General features: G+C 51.2%; 1 protein-coding gene across 7 annotated transcripts in view; it reads right to left on the reverse strand.

Annotated features, from left to right (window-relative positions):
- Positions 1-11528, reverse strand: part of RAPGEF2 (Rap guanine nucleotide exchange factor 2) — a 288204-nt gene extending 276676 nt beyond the window's left edge. For all 7 annotated transcript variants that reach the window (XM_075347428.1, XM_075347417.1, XM_075347422.1 and 4 more), the window contains exon 1: positions 11237-11528. In XM_075347428.1, the coding sequence (XP_075203543.1) occupies positions 11237-11305 (69 nt within the window). In that variant the 5' untranslated portion in view covers positions 11306-11528. The remainder of the gene's footprint in view (positions 1-11236) is intronic.
- Positions 11529-14394: the final 2866 nt, after the last annotated feature.

Consider the following 14394-nt stretch of genomic DNA (forward strand, 5'->3'; position numbering starts at 1 on the left):
AGAGTCAGGCATATGTATCGCACACGTAAGGCACACCAGTGCAACAGGCACATGTATACAGGCACAATGGAGTGTCAGAGGCATATGTATCCAGAAAGTGCACATAGGGCGGGCAGATCCAGACACTGTGCGTGTAAGGTGCATGAGTGCAACAGGCACAGTAGAGTGTCAGGCATATGTATCCAGAAAATGCACACAAATCCACGCTACACTTGTAAGGCGCAAGAGTACATCAGACACATGTATACAGGTATAGTAGAGTGTCAGGTATACTGTACATATCCAAACACTACACGTGTAAGGTCAGGCATACGTCTCCAGAGACGGCTAAGGTCAGGCATACGTCTCCAGAGACGGCTAAGGTCAGGCATACGTCTCCAGAGACGGCTAAGGTCAGGCATACGTCTCCAGAGACGGCTAAGGTCAGGCATACGTCTCCAGAGACGGCTAAGGTCAGGCATACGTCTCCAGAGACGGCTACGGTCAGGCATACGTCTCCAGAGACGGCTACGGTCAGGCATACGTCTCCAGAGACGGCTACGGTCAGGCATACGTCTCCAGAGACGGCTACGGTCAGGCATACGTCTCCAGAGACGGCTACGGTCAGGCATACGTCTCCAGAGACGGCTACGGTCAGGCATACGTCTCCAGAGACGGCTACGGTCAGGCATACGTCTCCAGAGACGGCTACGGTCAGGCATACGTCTCCAGAGACGGCTACGGTCAGGCATACGTCTCCAGAGACGGCTACGGTCAGGCATACGTCTCCAGAGACGGCTACGGTCAGGCATACGTCTCCAGAGACGGCTACGGTCAGGCATACGTCTCCAGAGACGGCTAAGGTCAGGCATACGTCTCCAGAGACGGCTAAGGTCAGGCATACGTCTCCAGAGACGGCTAAGGTCAGGCATACGTCTCCAGAGACGGCTAAGGTCAGGCATACGTCTCCAGAGACGGCTAAGGTCAGGCATACGTCTCCAGAGACGGCTAAGGTCAGGCATACGTCTCCAGAGACGGCTAAGGTCAGGCATACGTCTCCAGAGACGGCTAAGGTCAGGCATACGTCTCCAGAGACGGCTAAGGTCAGGCATACGTCTCCAGAGACGGCTAAGGTCAGGCATACGTCTCCAGAGACGGCTAAGGTCAGGCACACGTCTCCAGAGACGGCTAAGGTCAGGCACACGTCTCCAGAGACGGCTAAGGTCAGGCATACGTCTCCAGAGACGGCTAAGGTCAGGCATACGTCTCCAGAGACGGCTAAGGTCAGGCATACGTCTCCAGAGACGGCTAAGGTCAGGCACACGTCTCCAGAGACGGCTAAGGTCAGGCATACGTATCCAGAAACTGCATGTGAGGTGCACATATACAGACATGCGAGCATGCGTTTCTAAGGCACGCACATACAGGCACTGCCTGATCCAATATTCTTTGAATCTAAAGAAAATACAGCACATCACAGACCTGAAGTGCAGATGAATAGCCGCTGATAATGATTGATAAGGACATATGTGGGCCTGCTGTATTCCTAGGCACTAAATAACCCCTTCAAATAAAAAAAAAGGTAGACAATATACCTTGGACTTGAAGTCACTTATTGTGTGGCCATGAGAAGTGAACTGGCTACAGTGTTAGGGTGGTGTCACACATAGCGACGCAACAGCAATCACGACCAGCGATCTGACCTTATCAGGATCACTGCTGCGTCGTTACATGGTCGCTGGTGAGCTGTCAAACTGGCAGATCTCACCAGCGACCAGTGACCAGCCCCCAGCCAGCAGCGACGCGTGGAAGCATAAATATCGGGTAACCAAGGAAAGCACTTCTCTTGGTTACCCGATATTTACCTTACTTACTAGCGTCCGCCGCTCTCACGCTGCCACTGTTCCCTGCACTCCTAGCCAGAGTAGACGTGTGTAGGGAGCCGACACTAGCAGCGTGAGAGCACACCGCCTAGCGCTGGCTCCCTGCACTCCTAGCCAGAGTACACATCGGGTTATTTACCCGATGTGTACTCCAGCTACGTACGCAGGGAGCCGGCACTGGCAGCGTGAGAGTGGCGGACACTAGTAACTAAGGTAAATATCGGGTAACCAAGGAAAGGGCTTCTTGGTAACCCGATGTTTAGCGTGGTTACAGCTTACCGCAGGCTGACAGACGCCGGCTCCCTGCTCACTTCAGTTCGTCGCTCTCTCGCTGTCACACACAGTGATGTGTGCTTCACAGCAGGAGAGCAACGTCCAAAAAATGAAGCAGGACACTCAGCAACGACCAGCGACCTCACAGCAGGGGCCAGGTCGTTGCTGGATGTCACACACAGCGAAAGCGATGGGACGTCGCTGCAACGTCACAGAAAATGGTGACTTAGCAGTGACGTCGTTGTTGTCGTCGCTATGTGTGACACCACCTATTCTATCAGTCGCTCATGACAAACCCCAGGTTAAGGTACATACACATGGGAGCTAAGCTGTAGTACATGAGAATGGCCACTGTGCAGTGTGTGGCGCTTTGTGATAAGAGGCGTCAGCTGATCAGTGGCGCTGGTTCGATGATTACCTTGCAGTGTAGCCAGGCGCCCAACCCCCGAACAGCGAGCACAGCGCTCCATCAGCAGGGGAAATATTGAAGCTTGCATAAAAAATCATCATTTTCACCAGCCTAATGTCTTGGGTAGTCAGCGCTTGCACTACAGAGAACAATGGCAGCCTATGTGCACTGAGCGATATAGTAAAGATGGCTGAACCATCTGTACCTTTGAGCGGTCGATTTGTGTGACCAATCGGGCTTTGTAAATGGACTCCAAGGATAGGGCGCAAATATCTCCATTCCTTGACAACCGCGCTATGTTCCTAGTATTCTGCCCTTCTATGCACCTGCGAGCAAAGCACAAATCCTCAGAGATGAACGTCCACAATCTCCACCATAATGGATAAGATAGCAGACACTGCCCCGTCCCTACAACTGGGGTCCCCGAGGTCAGCGCTTTATATTAGGACATTCAAGTCTAGGCCTGATATAAAATTGCAGAAAATCTTCCATCAAGAAAAAAATATCACCTATGTGTGAAGACGTCTTGTAAACTCAGTTGAACCCACTGAGGTTTTCTAGCAGAAGACGATTCCGAAAACTCTGGAGTGTTTTTTCCTGATGCGTATTAAGTATCATTCCCGGAGGGTTTCTTATAGTATTAGCCACCAATGATTTTCTCATGGTTTTGTGACCTTTTTTTTTGGGTCATTTTCCTATGCTATTTTTCACCCCACTGAATTATGAAGAAACCATTGTTTTGTTTATTTGCCTTTTTAAATAAAAACGATGGCAAAACGCTCCAGAATATGTCCGGGCATCTTTTGAGCTTTCCCACTAAGTTGTATTGTGAAGAAAAGAGCCTCTTCAGAATGGAAAGCACCAGAAGAACGGACATGTTACTTCTTGTAACCGCTTGGGAGTTTTTAGAAACCTGGGAGGGGTTAAAAGATGCTCAAAATCCTGAATATGGGCAGAGCAAGTCATTTTACATAGAAATGCAGATCTTCCTTCTTTTGAGCATTCTCACTGCTGAGCACCAGTGACGAGGGAGCAGGGGCACGGTACTAGCGACGAGGGAGCAGGGGCACGATACTAGCGACGAGGGAGCAGGGGCACGATACTAGCGACGAGGGAGCAGGGGCACGATACTAGCGACGAGGGAGCAGGGGCACGATACTAGCGACGAGGGAGCAGGGGCACGATACTAGCGACGAGGGAGCAGGGGCACGATACTAGCGACGAGGGAGCAGGGGCACGATACTAGCGACGAGGGAGCAGGGGCACGATACTAGCGACGAGGGAGCAGGGGCACGGTACTAGTGACGAGGGAGCAGGGGCACGATACTAGTGACGAGGGAGCGCTACCAGGATCAAGTGCTTGGTACTAGTGATGAGGGAGCGCTACCATGCTCAGGTGCACAGTAGTAGTGATGAGGGAGCGCTACCATGCTCAGGTGCACAGTAGTAGTGATGAGGGAGCACTACCATGCTCAGGTGCACAGTAGTAGTGATGAGGGAGCACTACCATGCTCAGGTGCACAGTAGTAGTGATGAGGGAGCACTACCATGCTCAGGTGCACAGTACTAGTGATGAGGGAGCACTACCATGCTCAGGTGCACAGTACTAGTGATGAGGGAGCGCTAAGATGCTCAGGTGCACAGTAGTAGTGATGAGGGAGCGCTACCATGCTCAGGTGGACAGTACTAGTGATGAGGGAGTACTACCATGCTCAGGTGCACAGTACTAGTGATGAGGGAGCGCTACCATGCTCAGGTGCACAGTAGTAGTGATGAGGGAGTACTACCATGCTCAGGTGCACAGTACTAGTGATGAGGGAGCACTACCATGCTCAGGTGCACAGTAGTAGTGATGAGGGAGCGCTACCATGCTCAGGTGGACAGTACTAGTGATGAGGGAAGCACTACCATGCTCAGGTGCACAGTACTAGTGATGAGGGAAGCACTACCATGCTCAGGTGCACAGTAGTAGTGATGAGGGAGCACTACCATGCTCAGGTGCACAGTACTAGTGATAAGGGAGCGCTAAGATGCTCAGGTGCACAGTAGTAGTGATGAGGGAGCGCTACCATGCTCAGGTGCACAGTAGTAGTGATGAGGGAGCACTACCATGCTCAGGTGCACAGTACTAGTGATGAGGGAGCACTACCATGCTCAGGTGCACAGTACTAGTGATGAGGGAGCGCTAAGATGCTCAGGTGCACAGTAGTAGTGATGAGGGAGCGCTACCATGCTCAGGTGCACAGTAGTAGTGATGAGGGAGCGCTACCATGCTCAGGTGCACAGTAGTAGTGATGAGGGAGCACTACCATGCTCAGGTGCACAGTAGTAGTGATGAGGGAGCACTACCATGCTCAGGTGCACAGTACTAGTGATGAGGGAGCACTACCATGCTCAGGTGCACAGTACTAGTGATGAGGGAGCACTACCATGCTCAGGTGCACAGTACTAGTGATGAGGGAGCGCTAAGATGCTCAGGTGCACAGTAGTAGTGATGAGGGAGCGCTACCATGCTCAGGTGGACAGTACTAGTGATGAGGGAGTACTACCATGCTCAGGTGCACAGTAGTAGTGATGAGGGAGTACTACCATGCTCAGGTGCACAGTACTAGTGATGAGGGAGCACTACCATGCTCAGGTGCACAGTAGTAGTGATGAGGGAGCGCTACCATGCTCAGGTGGACAGTACTAGTGATGAGGGAAGCACTACCATGCTCAGGTGCACAGTACTAGTGATGAGGGAAGCACTACCATGCTCAGGTGCACAGTAGTAGTGATGAGGGAGCACTACCATGCTCAGGTGCACAGTACTAGTGATAAGGGAGCGCTAAGATGCTCAGGTGCACAGTAGTAGTGATGAGGGAGCGCTACCATGCTCAGGTGCACAGTAGTAGTGATGAGGGAGCACTACCATGCTCAGGTGCACAGTACTAGTGATGAGGGAGCACTACCATGCTCAGGTGCACAGTACTAGTGATGAGGGAGCGCTAAGATGCTCAGGTGCACAGTAGTAGTGATGAGGGAGCGCTACCATGCTCAGGTGCACAGTAGTAGTGATGAGGGAGCGCTACCATGCTGAGGTGCACAGTACTAGTGATGAGGGAGCGCTACCATGCTCAGGTGCACAGTACTAGTGATGAGGGAGCGCTACCATGCTCAGGTGCACAGTAGTAGTGATGAGGGAGCGCTACCATGCTCAGGTGCACAGTAGTAGTGATGAGGGAGCGCTACCATGCTCAGGTGCACAGTACTAGTGATGAGGGAGCGCTAAGATGCTCAGGTGCACAGTAGTAGTGATGAGGGAGCACTACCATGCTCAGGTGCACAGTAGTAGTGATGAGGGAGCGCTACCATGCTCAGGTGCACAGTAGTAGTGATGAGGGAGCGCTACCATGCTCAGGTGCACAGTAGTAGTGATGAGGGAGCGCTACCATGCTCAGGTGCACAGTAGTAGTGATGAGGGAGCGCTACCATGCTCAGGTGCACAGTACTAGTGATGAGGGAGCCCTAAGATGCTCAGGTGCACAGTAGTAGTGATGAGGGAGCACTACCATGCTCAGGTGCACAGTAGTAGTGATGAGGGAGCGCTACCATGCTCAGGTGCACAGTACTAGTGATGAGGGAGCGCTACCATGCTCAGGTGCACAGTAGTAGTGATCAGGGAGCGTTACCATGCTCAGGTGGACAGTACTAGTGATGAGGGAGCGCTACCATGCTCAGGTGCACAGTAGTAGTGATGAGGGAGCGCTACCATGCTCAGGTGCACAGTACTAGTGATGAGGGAGCGCTACCATGCTCAGGTGCACAGTAGTAGTGATCAGGGAGCCCTACCATGCTCAGGTGCACAGTAGTAGTGATGAGGGAGCGCTACCATGCTCAGGTGCACAGTACTAGTGATGAGCGAGCACTACCATGCTCAGGTGCACAGTAGTAGTGATGAGGGAGCACTACCATACTCAGGTGCACAGTACTAGTGATGAGGGAGCGCTACCATGCTCAGTACTATTGATGAGCGAGCACTACCATGCTCAGTACTATTGATGAGCGAGCACTACCATGCTCAGTACTATTGATGAGCGAGCACTACCATGCTCAGGTGCTCAGTACTAGTGATGAGCGAGCACTACCATGCTCAGTACTATTGATGAGCGAGCACTGCCATGCTCAGGTGCTCAGTACTAGTGATGAGCGAGCACTACCATGCTCAGTACTATTGATGAGCGAGCACTACCATGCTCAGTACTATTGATGAGCGAGCACTACCATGCTCAGGTGCTCAGTACTAGTGATGAGCGAGCACTGCCATGCTCAGGTGCACAGTACTAGTGATGAGCGAGCGCTGCCATGCTCAGGTGCACAGTACTAGTGATGAGCGAGCGCTACCATGCTCAGGTGCACAGTACTAGTGATGAGCGAGCACTACCATGCTCAGTACTATTGATGAGCGAGCACTACCATGCTCAGGTGCTCAGTACTAGTGATGAGCGAGCACTGCCATGCTCAGGTGCACAGTACTAGTGATGAGCGAGCGCTGCCATGCTCAGGTGCACAGTACTAGTGATGATCGAGCGCTGCCATGCTCAGGTGCTCAGTACTAGTGATGAGCGAGCGCTACCATGCTCAGGTGCACAGTACTAGTGATGAGCGAGCGCTACCATGCTCAGGTGCACAGTACTAGTGATGAGCGAGCGCTACCATGCTCAGGTGCACAGTACTAGTGATGAGCGAGCGCTACCATGCTCAGGTGGCACAGTACTAGTGATGAGCGAGCGCTACCATGCTCAGGTGGCACAGTACTAGTGATGAGCGAGCGCTACCATGCTCAGTACTATTGATGAGCGAGCACTACCATGCTCAGTACTATTGATGAGCGAGCACTGCCATGCTCAGTACTATTGATGAGCGAGCACTGCCATGCTCAGTACTATTGATGAGCGAGCACTGCCATGCTCAGTACTATTGATGAGCGAGCACTGCCATGCTCAGGTGCTCAGTACTAGTGATGAGCGAGCACTACCATGCTCAGTACTATTGATGAGCGAGCACTACCATGCTCAGTACTATTAATGAGCGAGCACTACCATGCTCAGGTGCTCAGTACTAGTGATGAGCGAGCACTGCCATGCTCAGGTGCACAGTACTAGTGATGAGCGAGCACTGCCATGCTCAGGTGCTCAGTACTAGTGATGAGCGAGCACTGCCATGTTCAGGTGCTCGGTACTAGTGATGAGCGAGCACTACCATGCTCAGGTGCACAGTACTAGTGATGAGCGAGCGCTGCCATGCTCAGGTGCACAGTACTAGTGATGAGCGAGCACTGCCATGTTCAGGTGCTCGGTACTAGTGATGAGCGAGCACTGCCATGTTCAGGTGCTCGGTACTAGTGATGAGCGAGCACTGCCATGTTCAGGTGCTCGGTACTAGTGATGAGCGAGCGCTACCATGCTCAGGTGCACAGTACTAGTGATGAGCGAGCACTGCCATGCTCAGGTGCACAGTACTAGTGATGAGCGAGCACTGCCATGCTCAGGTGCTCAGTACTAGTGATGAGCGAGCACTACCATGCTCAGGTGCACAGTACTAGTGATGAGCGAGCACTGCCATACTCAGGTGCACAGTACTAGTGATGAGCGAGCACTGCCATGCTCAGGTGCACAGTACTAGTGATGAGCGAGCACTGCCATGCTCAGGTGCTCAGTACTAGTGATGAGCGAGCACTGCCATGTTCAGGTGCACAGTACTAGTGATGAGCGAGCACTGCCATACTCAGGTGCACAGTACTAGTGATGAGCGAGCACTGCCATACTCAGGTGCACAGTACTAGTGATGAGCGAGCACTGCCATGCTCAGGTGCACAGTACTAGTGATGAGCGAGCACTGCCATGCTCAGGTGCACAGTACTAGTGATGAGCGAGCACTGCCATGCTCAGGTGCACAGTACTAGTGATGAGCGAGCACTGCCATGCTCAGGTGCTCAGTACTAGTGATGAGCGAGCGCTACCATGCTCAGGTGCTCGGTACTAGTGATGAGCGAGCACTGCCATGCTCAGGTGCTCAGTACTAGTGATGAGCGAGCACTGCCATGCTCAGGTGCTCAGTACTAGTGATGAGCGAGCACTGCCATGTTCAGGTGCTCAGTACTAGTGATGAGCGAGCACTGCCATGCTCAGGTGCTCAGTACTAGTGATGAGCGAGCACTGCCATGCTCAGGTGCTCAGTACTAGTGATGAGCGAGCACTGCCATGCTCAGGTGCTCAGTACTAGTGATGAGCGAGCACTGCCATGCTCAGGTGCTCAGTACTAGTGATGAGCGAGCGCTACCATGCTCAGGTGCTCGGTACTAGTGATGAGCGAGCACTGCCATGCTCAGGTGCTCAGTACTAGTGATGAGAATAAATAACCTGTAGATCGCTCCGGTACGGCACGGCCTGCTCATGGTGGGCAGCACCTCCTTCTGCCTTTGGGTTAGACTTGTCTCCATAGTGAAATTATTGCCCCCTAGATACGTGGCTTCACATCACAGGACCAGGTACCCCGGTGTGGGAGCCACAGATGCCCGGCCAGGAGCTGTACCTGCGCTCGTTTCATGCCTCAGCAGCACAGTGGCGTGTAATGAGGACTCCGCACTGTGACGAGGACAGAATTGGCAGACAGGCCCTTAGGTGAAGAAATACACATCTTTTTGTATCCAAAATGGGTGTGACAAATTGTGGATTAATACAAAAGCTTCAGGAGAGAAGACCTGCGAGGACAGCGCTCAGCTGAAGTTCACTTGTCACACAGCTGAGGGCGGGCACAGCATGGCACTGCGAGGTCCTAGTGATGCCCCATGTACAAGAGTAAACTACACAGCAGCAGTCAACAGCAGGCACCCAACCAAATGACAGAGGCAAAATAAATAATGCCGCCCCTAGTGTGTGTTATGATTCTTACCCGCACACAGAATGGGGCATTGTGCTGAGGTGCCCACACTCCGGCGGGGGGGTGACATCATACAATACCGACCTGTCTGTCAGGAATGGGCGCGATGTTGTTACAGGGGAGACGACTGACAATGACTTGTTGTTGGTGAATGTGTGACGACTCCTTACAAGTCTCCATGGCATTCACAGCGCTGCTGATGCCCATCACCTCGGGCACATTAATTAAGAAGTATGTGGGTGAAGTGTGGGCAGATCTCCAAACTTAACACAAGGCTACTGTATTTTGATCATGGGGCAGCCGTGCCAATGACAGAAGGGGTGCGGTGGTCATTAATGTCAGATGTCACCATGCCAATGTGTGTAACATGCCGCCTGCAAAAAAACTATCCTTCTATGGTAGAAGAGAAGGAGCACCCGCTCCAGCAATGTTGTGGGGGCAACTGTATGGATGTGGTGGCGGACGTGCGGGGTCCTCATATCATGCGATACCCAAATATCACAAGGAACCCAAACATGGCATCGCAAAAGTCAGCATGTGCCCAGTGATTTGCCAACACAACAAGGGTGCCCAAATATCAACACATCATGTCCGACAGATTAATGGGCTACTAATGTCATCTTCTGTGCCCACCATGTATACACCAGCGCAGATGAGGCATCACAGAGCAGGGTTACCATATAGCTCAATAATGCCATCCTCTGTGCCCACCAAGTATGGAAGAGGCATCACAGAGTAGGGTTACCGTATAGCCTAATAATGCCATCCTCTGTACCCACGATGTATAGATGAGGCATCACAGAGTATGGTTACCGTATAGCTTAATAATGCCATCCTCTGTGCCCACCATGTATATACAGTATATGCCAGCACAGAGGAGGCACAGAGTAGGGTTACGGTAATGCCATCCTCTGTGCCCACCATGTATATACAGTATATGCCAGCACAGAGGAGGCACAGAGTAGGGTTACGGTATTGCCATCCTCTGTGCCCACCATGTATATACAGTATATGCCAGCACATAGGAGGCACAGAGTAGAGTTACCGTATTGCCAACCTCTGTGCCCACCATGTATATACAGTATATGCCAGCACAGAGGAGGCACAGAGTAGGGTTACGGTAATGCCATCCTCTGTGCCCATCATGTATATACAGTATATGCCAGCACAGAGGAGGCACAGAGTAGGGTTACGGTAATGCCATCCTCTGTGCCCACCATGTATATACAGTATGTGCCAGCACAGAGGAGGCACAGAGTAGGGTTACCGTATTGCCATCCTCTGTGCCCATCATGTATATACAGTATATGCCAGCACAGAGGAGGCACAGAGTAGGGTTACGGTAATGCCATCCTCTGTGCCCATCATGTATATACAGTATATGCCAGCACAGACGAGGCACAGAGTAGGGTTACGGTAATGCCATCCTCTGTGCCCACCATGTATATACAGTATGTGCCAGCACAGACGAGGCACAGAGTAGAGTTACGGTAATGCCATCCTCTGTGCCCATCATGTATATACAGTATGTGCCAGCACAGAGGAGGCACAGAGTAGGGTTACCGTATTGCCATCCTCTGTGCCCACCATGTATAGATGAGGCATCACACAGGGATACAGCATGCCCCATTCTGGGTACATCCCGATGTATGCCCTGCACATGTGTGGCGCTGATCTGTCTGCCAGTAATGTGCCCCTCAGGATCAGCCCCGGCTCCTGCTGGAGTTGTCAGTGATAAAGTTGTCAGTAAGTTGTGCCCGGCAGCACGTACCTGGGCGCTCCTGTCCGCCGGGGGCTTCATCACTGCCTGTCTGAAGCTGTTATCCACATAGGACGCCATGGTGGGGTCCCGGGCCCCTGGCACCGGCTCTGCTCCTGGAGAGTGCCCCCGGCGGCGGCTCCGTCCTGTCCGCACCGCAGGGAAATCCAGCAGACAAGCGGCCGCCGAGAGCAGAAACTAATCCGAGAGTTGTGAGCGGGTCACACCCGGCGGGGCCAGCCCCCCACAGACACACACAGGGGGCTCAGCACTGCAGCCATGGTGAGAGGGGCACTCAGGAAGAGGGTGTGGACGTAAGATGGGAGCCCTCCTCGTCCTGCCCCTTCCTGTCCTCCTTAGTCGGCTCCTTGTGGCTTTCTACTGCCACCTAGCGCGTCTCCGCGGCGGTGCCCAGTCTCCTGGTGGCACAGACAGGCGGGGCAGGGAGCAGCGCCAGCCCGTGTGTGCCCGGCTCCGGGGTGTCAGGCAGGGTTACCAGCATTGTGCAGGGTGCCAGTGTCTCCTCACGGGGAGGCTTCCATTCTCTGACAGCAAGCATCATGGAAATACATCTGAGCTGATACCGTCATTAGGGTTCATCATTAGTGTAAGGCCCATGGCAGCTGTAGTTAGTGGCTGGCGGCCCCCCAGACCACCAGGGACGTGCCCACACCCACCGGTGCCCAGTACTTGTCCTGTATAATAAGAGGAGCAGGTTTAACCTTTTCCTGGCCGGCATTTTTTCCCACAGTTGTAGTTTTGAATGACACCAACTTATCGGAGGTGAAAAAAAACTAAGAGGTGAAAATGCGCAAAAAAATAAAAACACACAATTTCTTTTGTTTTTATAACGATCATTGTACAGTAACAATGAGCAGCCGTAGGATTCTCCACATCAGTACAGGTATTCAAATAGTGCGCCCCCCCCAATCAGCTGCTTGGTGACCGGCCGGGGGCAGCCCGCCCCGCTGGGAGTGATGAAAGTGAAAGGGCAGCCACCGCCGGGCCCCCTCAGGTCACAGGCCCCATAGCAGTGGTGTGGCCTGCCTCTATTGACGGTACGCCACTGCCTCGGGGCCACGAAGCCGGACAAGGGCCATCCGTGACATCCCTAGACCCAACATCGCCGATCCTGGCGACGAGTAAAGTTAACTCCTTGTACCGTCAGTGCTACAAGTTGGCGTCACAAACAGGATTACGTGTCCATAACAAACAAGTACTGTGCGCCTTACAGAACTGTGTTGAAACGTATTGCTTAAAGAGGACAGTCGCCATTAAGTACTCTGTGCGGAAAAAGAAGGGGCGTGCCATTGTGAGCAAAACCCAAAAAGAGCATGAAAGCGTGGGTGGAGCCCAGAAAGAGCGCGAAAAGGAGTTCCACTGCCGGAAACGAGCAATGAAACCCCGTGCTGACAAGGACAAGTCCACTAGGGAGGAAGCAGAGGCTGTTCTTTTAGCTGTAGCAGCAGCTCCGGTGTTGCCATTTACCATGCCGTACCTTCTGGGAGCTACCTGGTTACCACAATATTCAGAGGAAGCCTATACCCTGACTGACTTTAAAGAGAGATTTTACGGTTTATTCCGGGTGTACCCTATGATCGAGGACTAGAAAACCAGTATCCTCATTGGCCAACTGACAGGGGCAGCTCGGCAAGAAGTCAAGTCCTGGCCGGAGGCTGATAAAAGAGTGGCAAAGGACATTTTGTCTAAACTCAAGGAAACTTTTGACACCCATACAACATCTTAAGACATCAGCCAGGAACTTAAAGCTTGGGCGGAAATGGGTCTTCGAAATGGACAATGACCCAAATCATACTGCCAAACTGGTTACAAAGTGACTTAAGGATAACAAAGTCAATGTTTTGGAGTGGCCATCATAAAGCCCTGATCTCAATCCTGCAAGCAATAAACATGGCTCAATTACACCAGTTCTGTCAGGAGGAATGGGCCCAAATTCCTACCAAATATTGTTAGAAACCTGTGGAAGGAGATCCAAAACATTTGATCCAAGTTATACATTTTAAGAGAAATGGTACCAAATACTAATGTAAGGTATGGAAAAGAAATAAAAATGCACTAAAACATTCTCTGTCTCATTATTCTGACATTTGGCAAATATAAATAATTTTGATTCCTAATGGACCTAAAACAGGAAAGGTTTATTCTGATTTCATGTCAGATAGTAAGGAAAACATGCAGATGTGTCTTTTTAGATAGTGTATATAAACTTCTGGTTTCAACTGTATATATGTATATAATATATGTGTGTATTTGGATGTACATTTATTTTTCAACAGGATAATGACCCCCAACACACCTCCAGGCTGTGTAAGGGCTATTTGACTATGAAGGAGAGTGATGGGGTGCTCCGCCAGATGACCTGGCCTCCATAGTCACCAGACCTGAACCCAATCGAGATGGTTTGGGGTGAGCTGGACCGCAGAGTGAACGCAAAAGGGCCAACAAGTGCTAAGCATCTCTAGGAACTCCTTCAAGACTGTTGGAAAACCATTTCCGGTGACTACCTCTTGAAGCTCATCAAGAGAATGCCAAGAGTGTGCAAAGCAGTAATCAAAGCAAAAGGTGGCTACTTTGAAGAACCTAGACTATAAGACATATTTTCAGTTGATTCAATGATGGCCACTCATTTTTCTTTACTTAGCTGCTTTTTTCTTGCCATAATACAAATTCTAACAGTCTATTCAGTAGGACTATCAGCTGTGCATCCACCAGACTTCTGCACAACACAACTGATGGTCCCAACCCCATTTATAAGGCAAGAAATCCCACTTATTAAACCTGACTTGGCACACCTGTGAAGTGAAAACCATTTCCGGTGACTGCCTCTTGAAGCTCATCAAGAGAATGCCAAGAGTGTGCAAAGCAGTAATCAAAGCAAAAGGTGGCTACTTTGAAGAACCTAGAATATAAGACATATTTTCAGTTTTTTCACACTTTTTTGTTAACTTTTTCATTCCTCATGTGTTAATTCATAGTTTTGGTGTCTTCAATGTGAATCTACAATTTTTAGAGTCATGAAAATAAAGAAAACTCTTTGAATGAGAAGGTGTGTCCAAACTTTTGGTTTGTACTGATGTACATATTTGGTTTTGGGTCTTGTATGCTATTGTAATTTTAACGAATAGAAGAATTAACTTGGCTCTTTAAAG

This window comes from Anomaloglossus baeobatrachus, chromosome 1, assembly GCF_048569485.1.
Source record: "Anomaloglossus baeobatrachus isolate aAnoBae1 chromosome 1, aAnoBae1.hap1, whole genome shotgun sequence".
NCBI classification, from domain to species: domain Eukaryota; kingdom Metazoa; phylum Chordata; class Amphibia; order Anura; family Aromobatidae; genus Anomaloglossus; species Anomaloglossus baeobatrachus.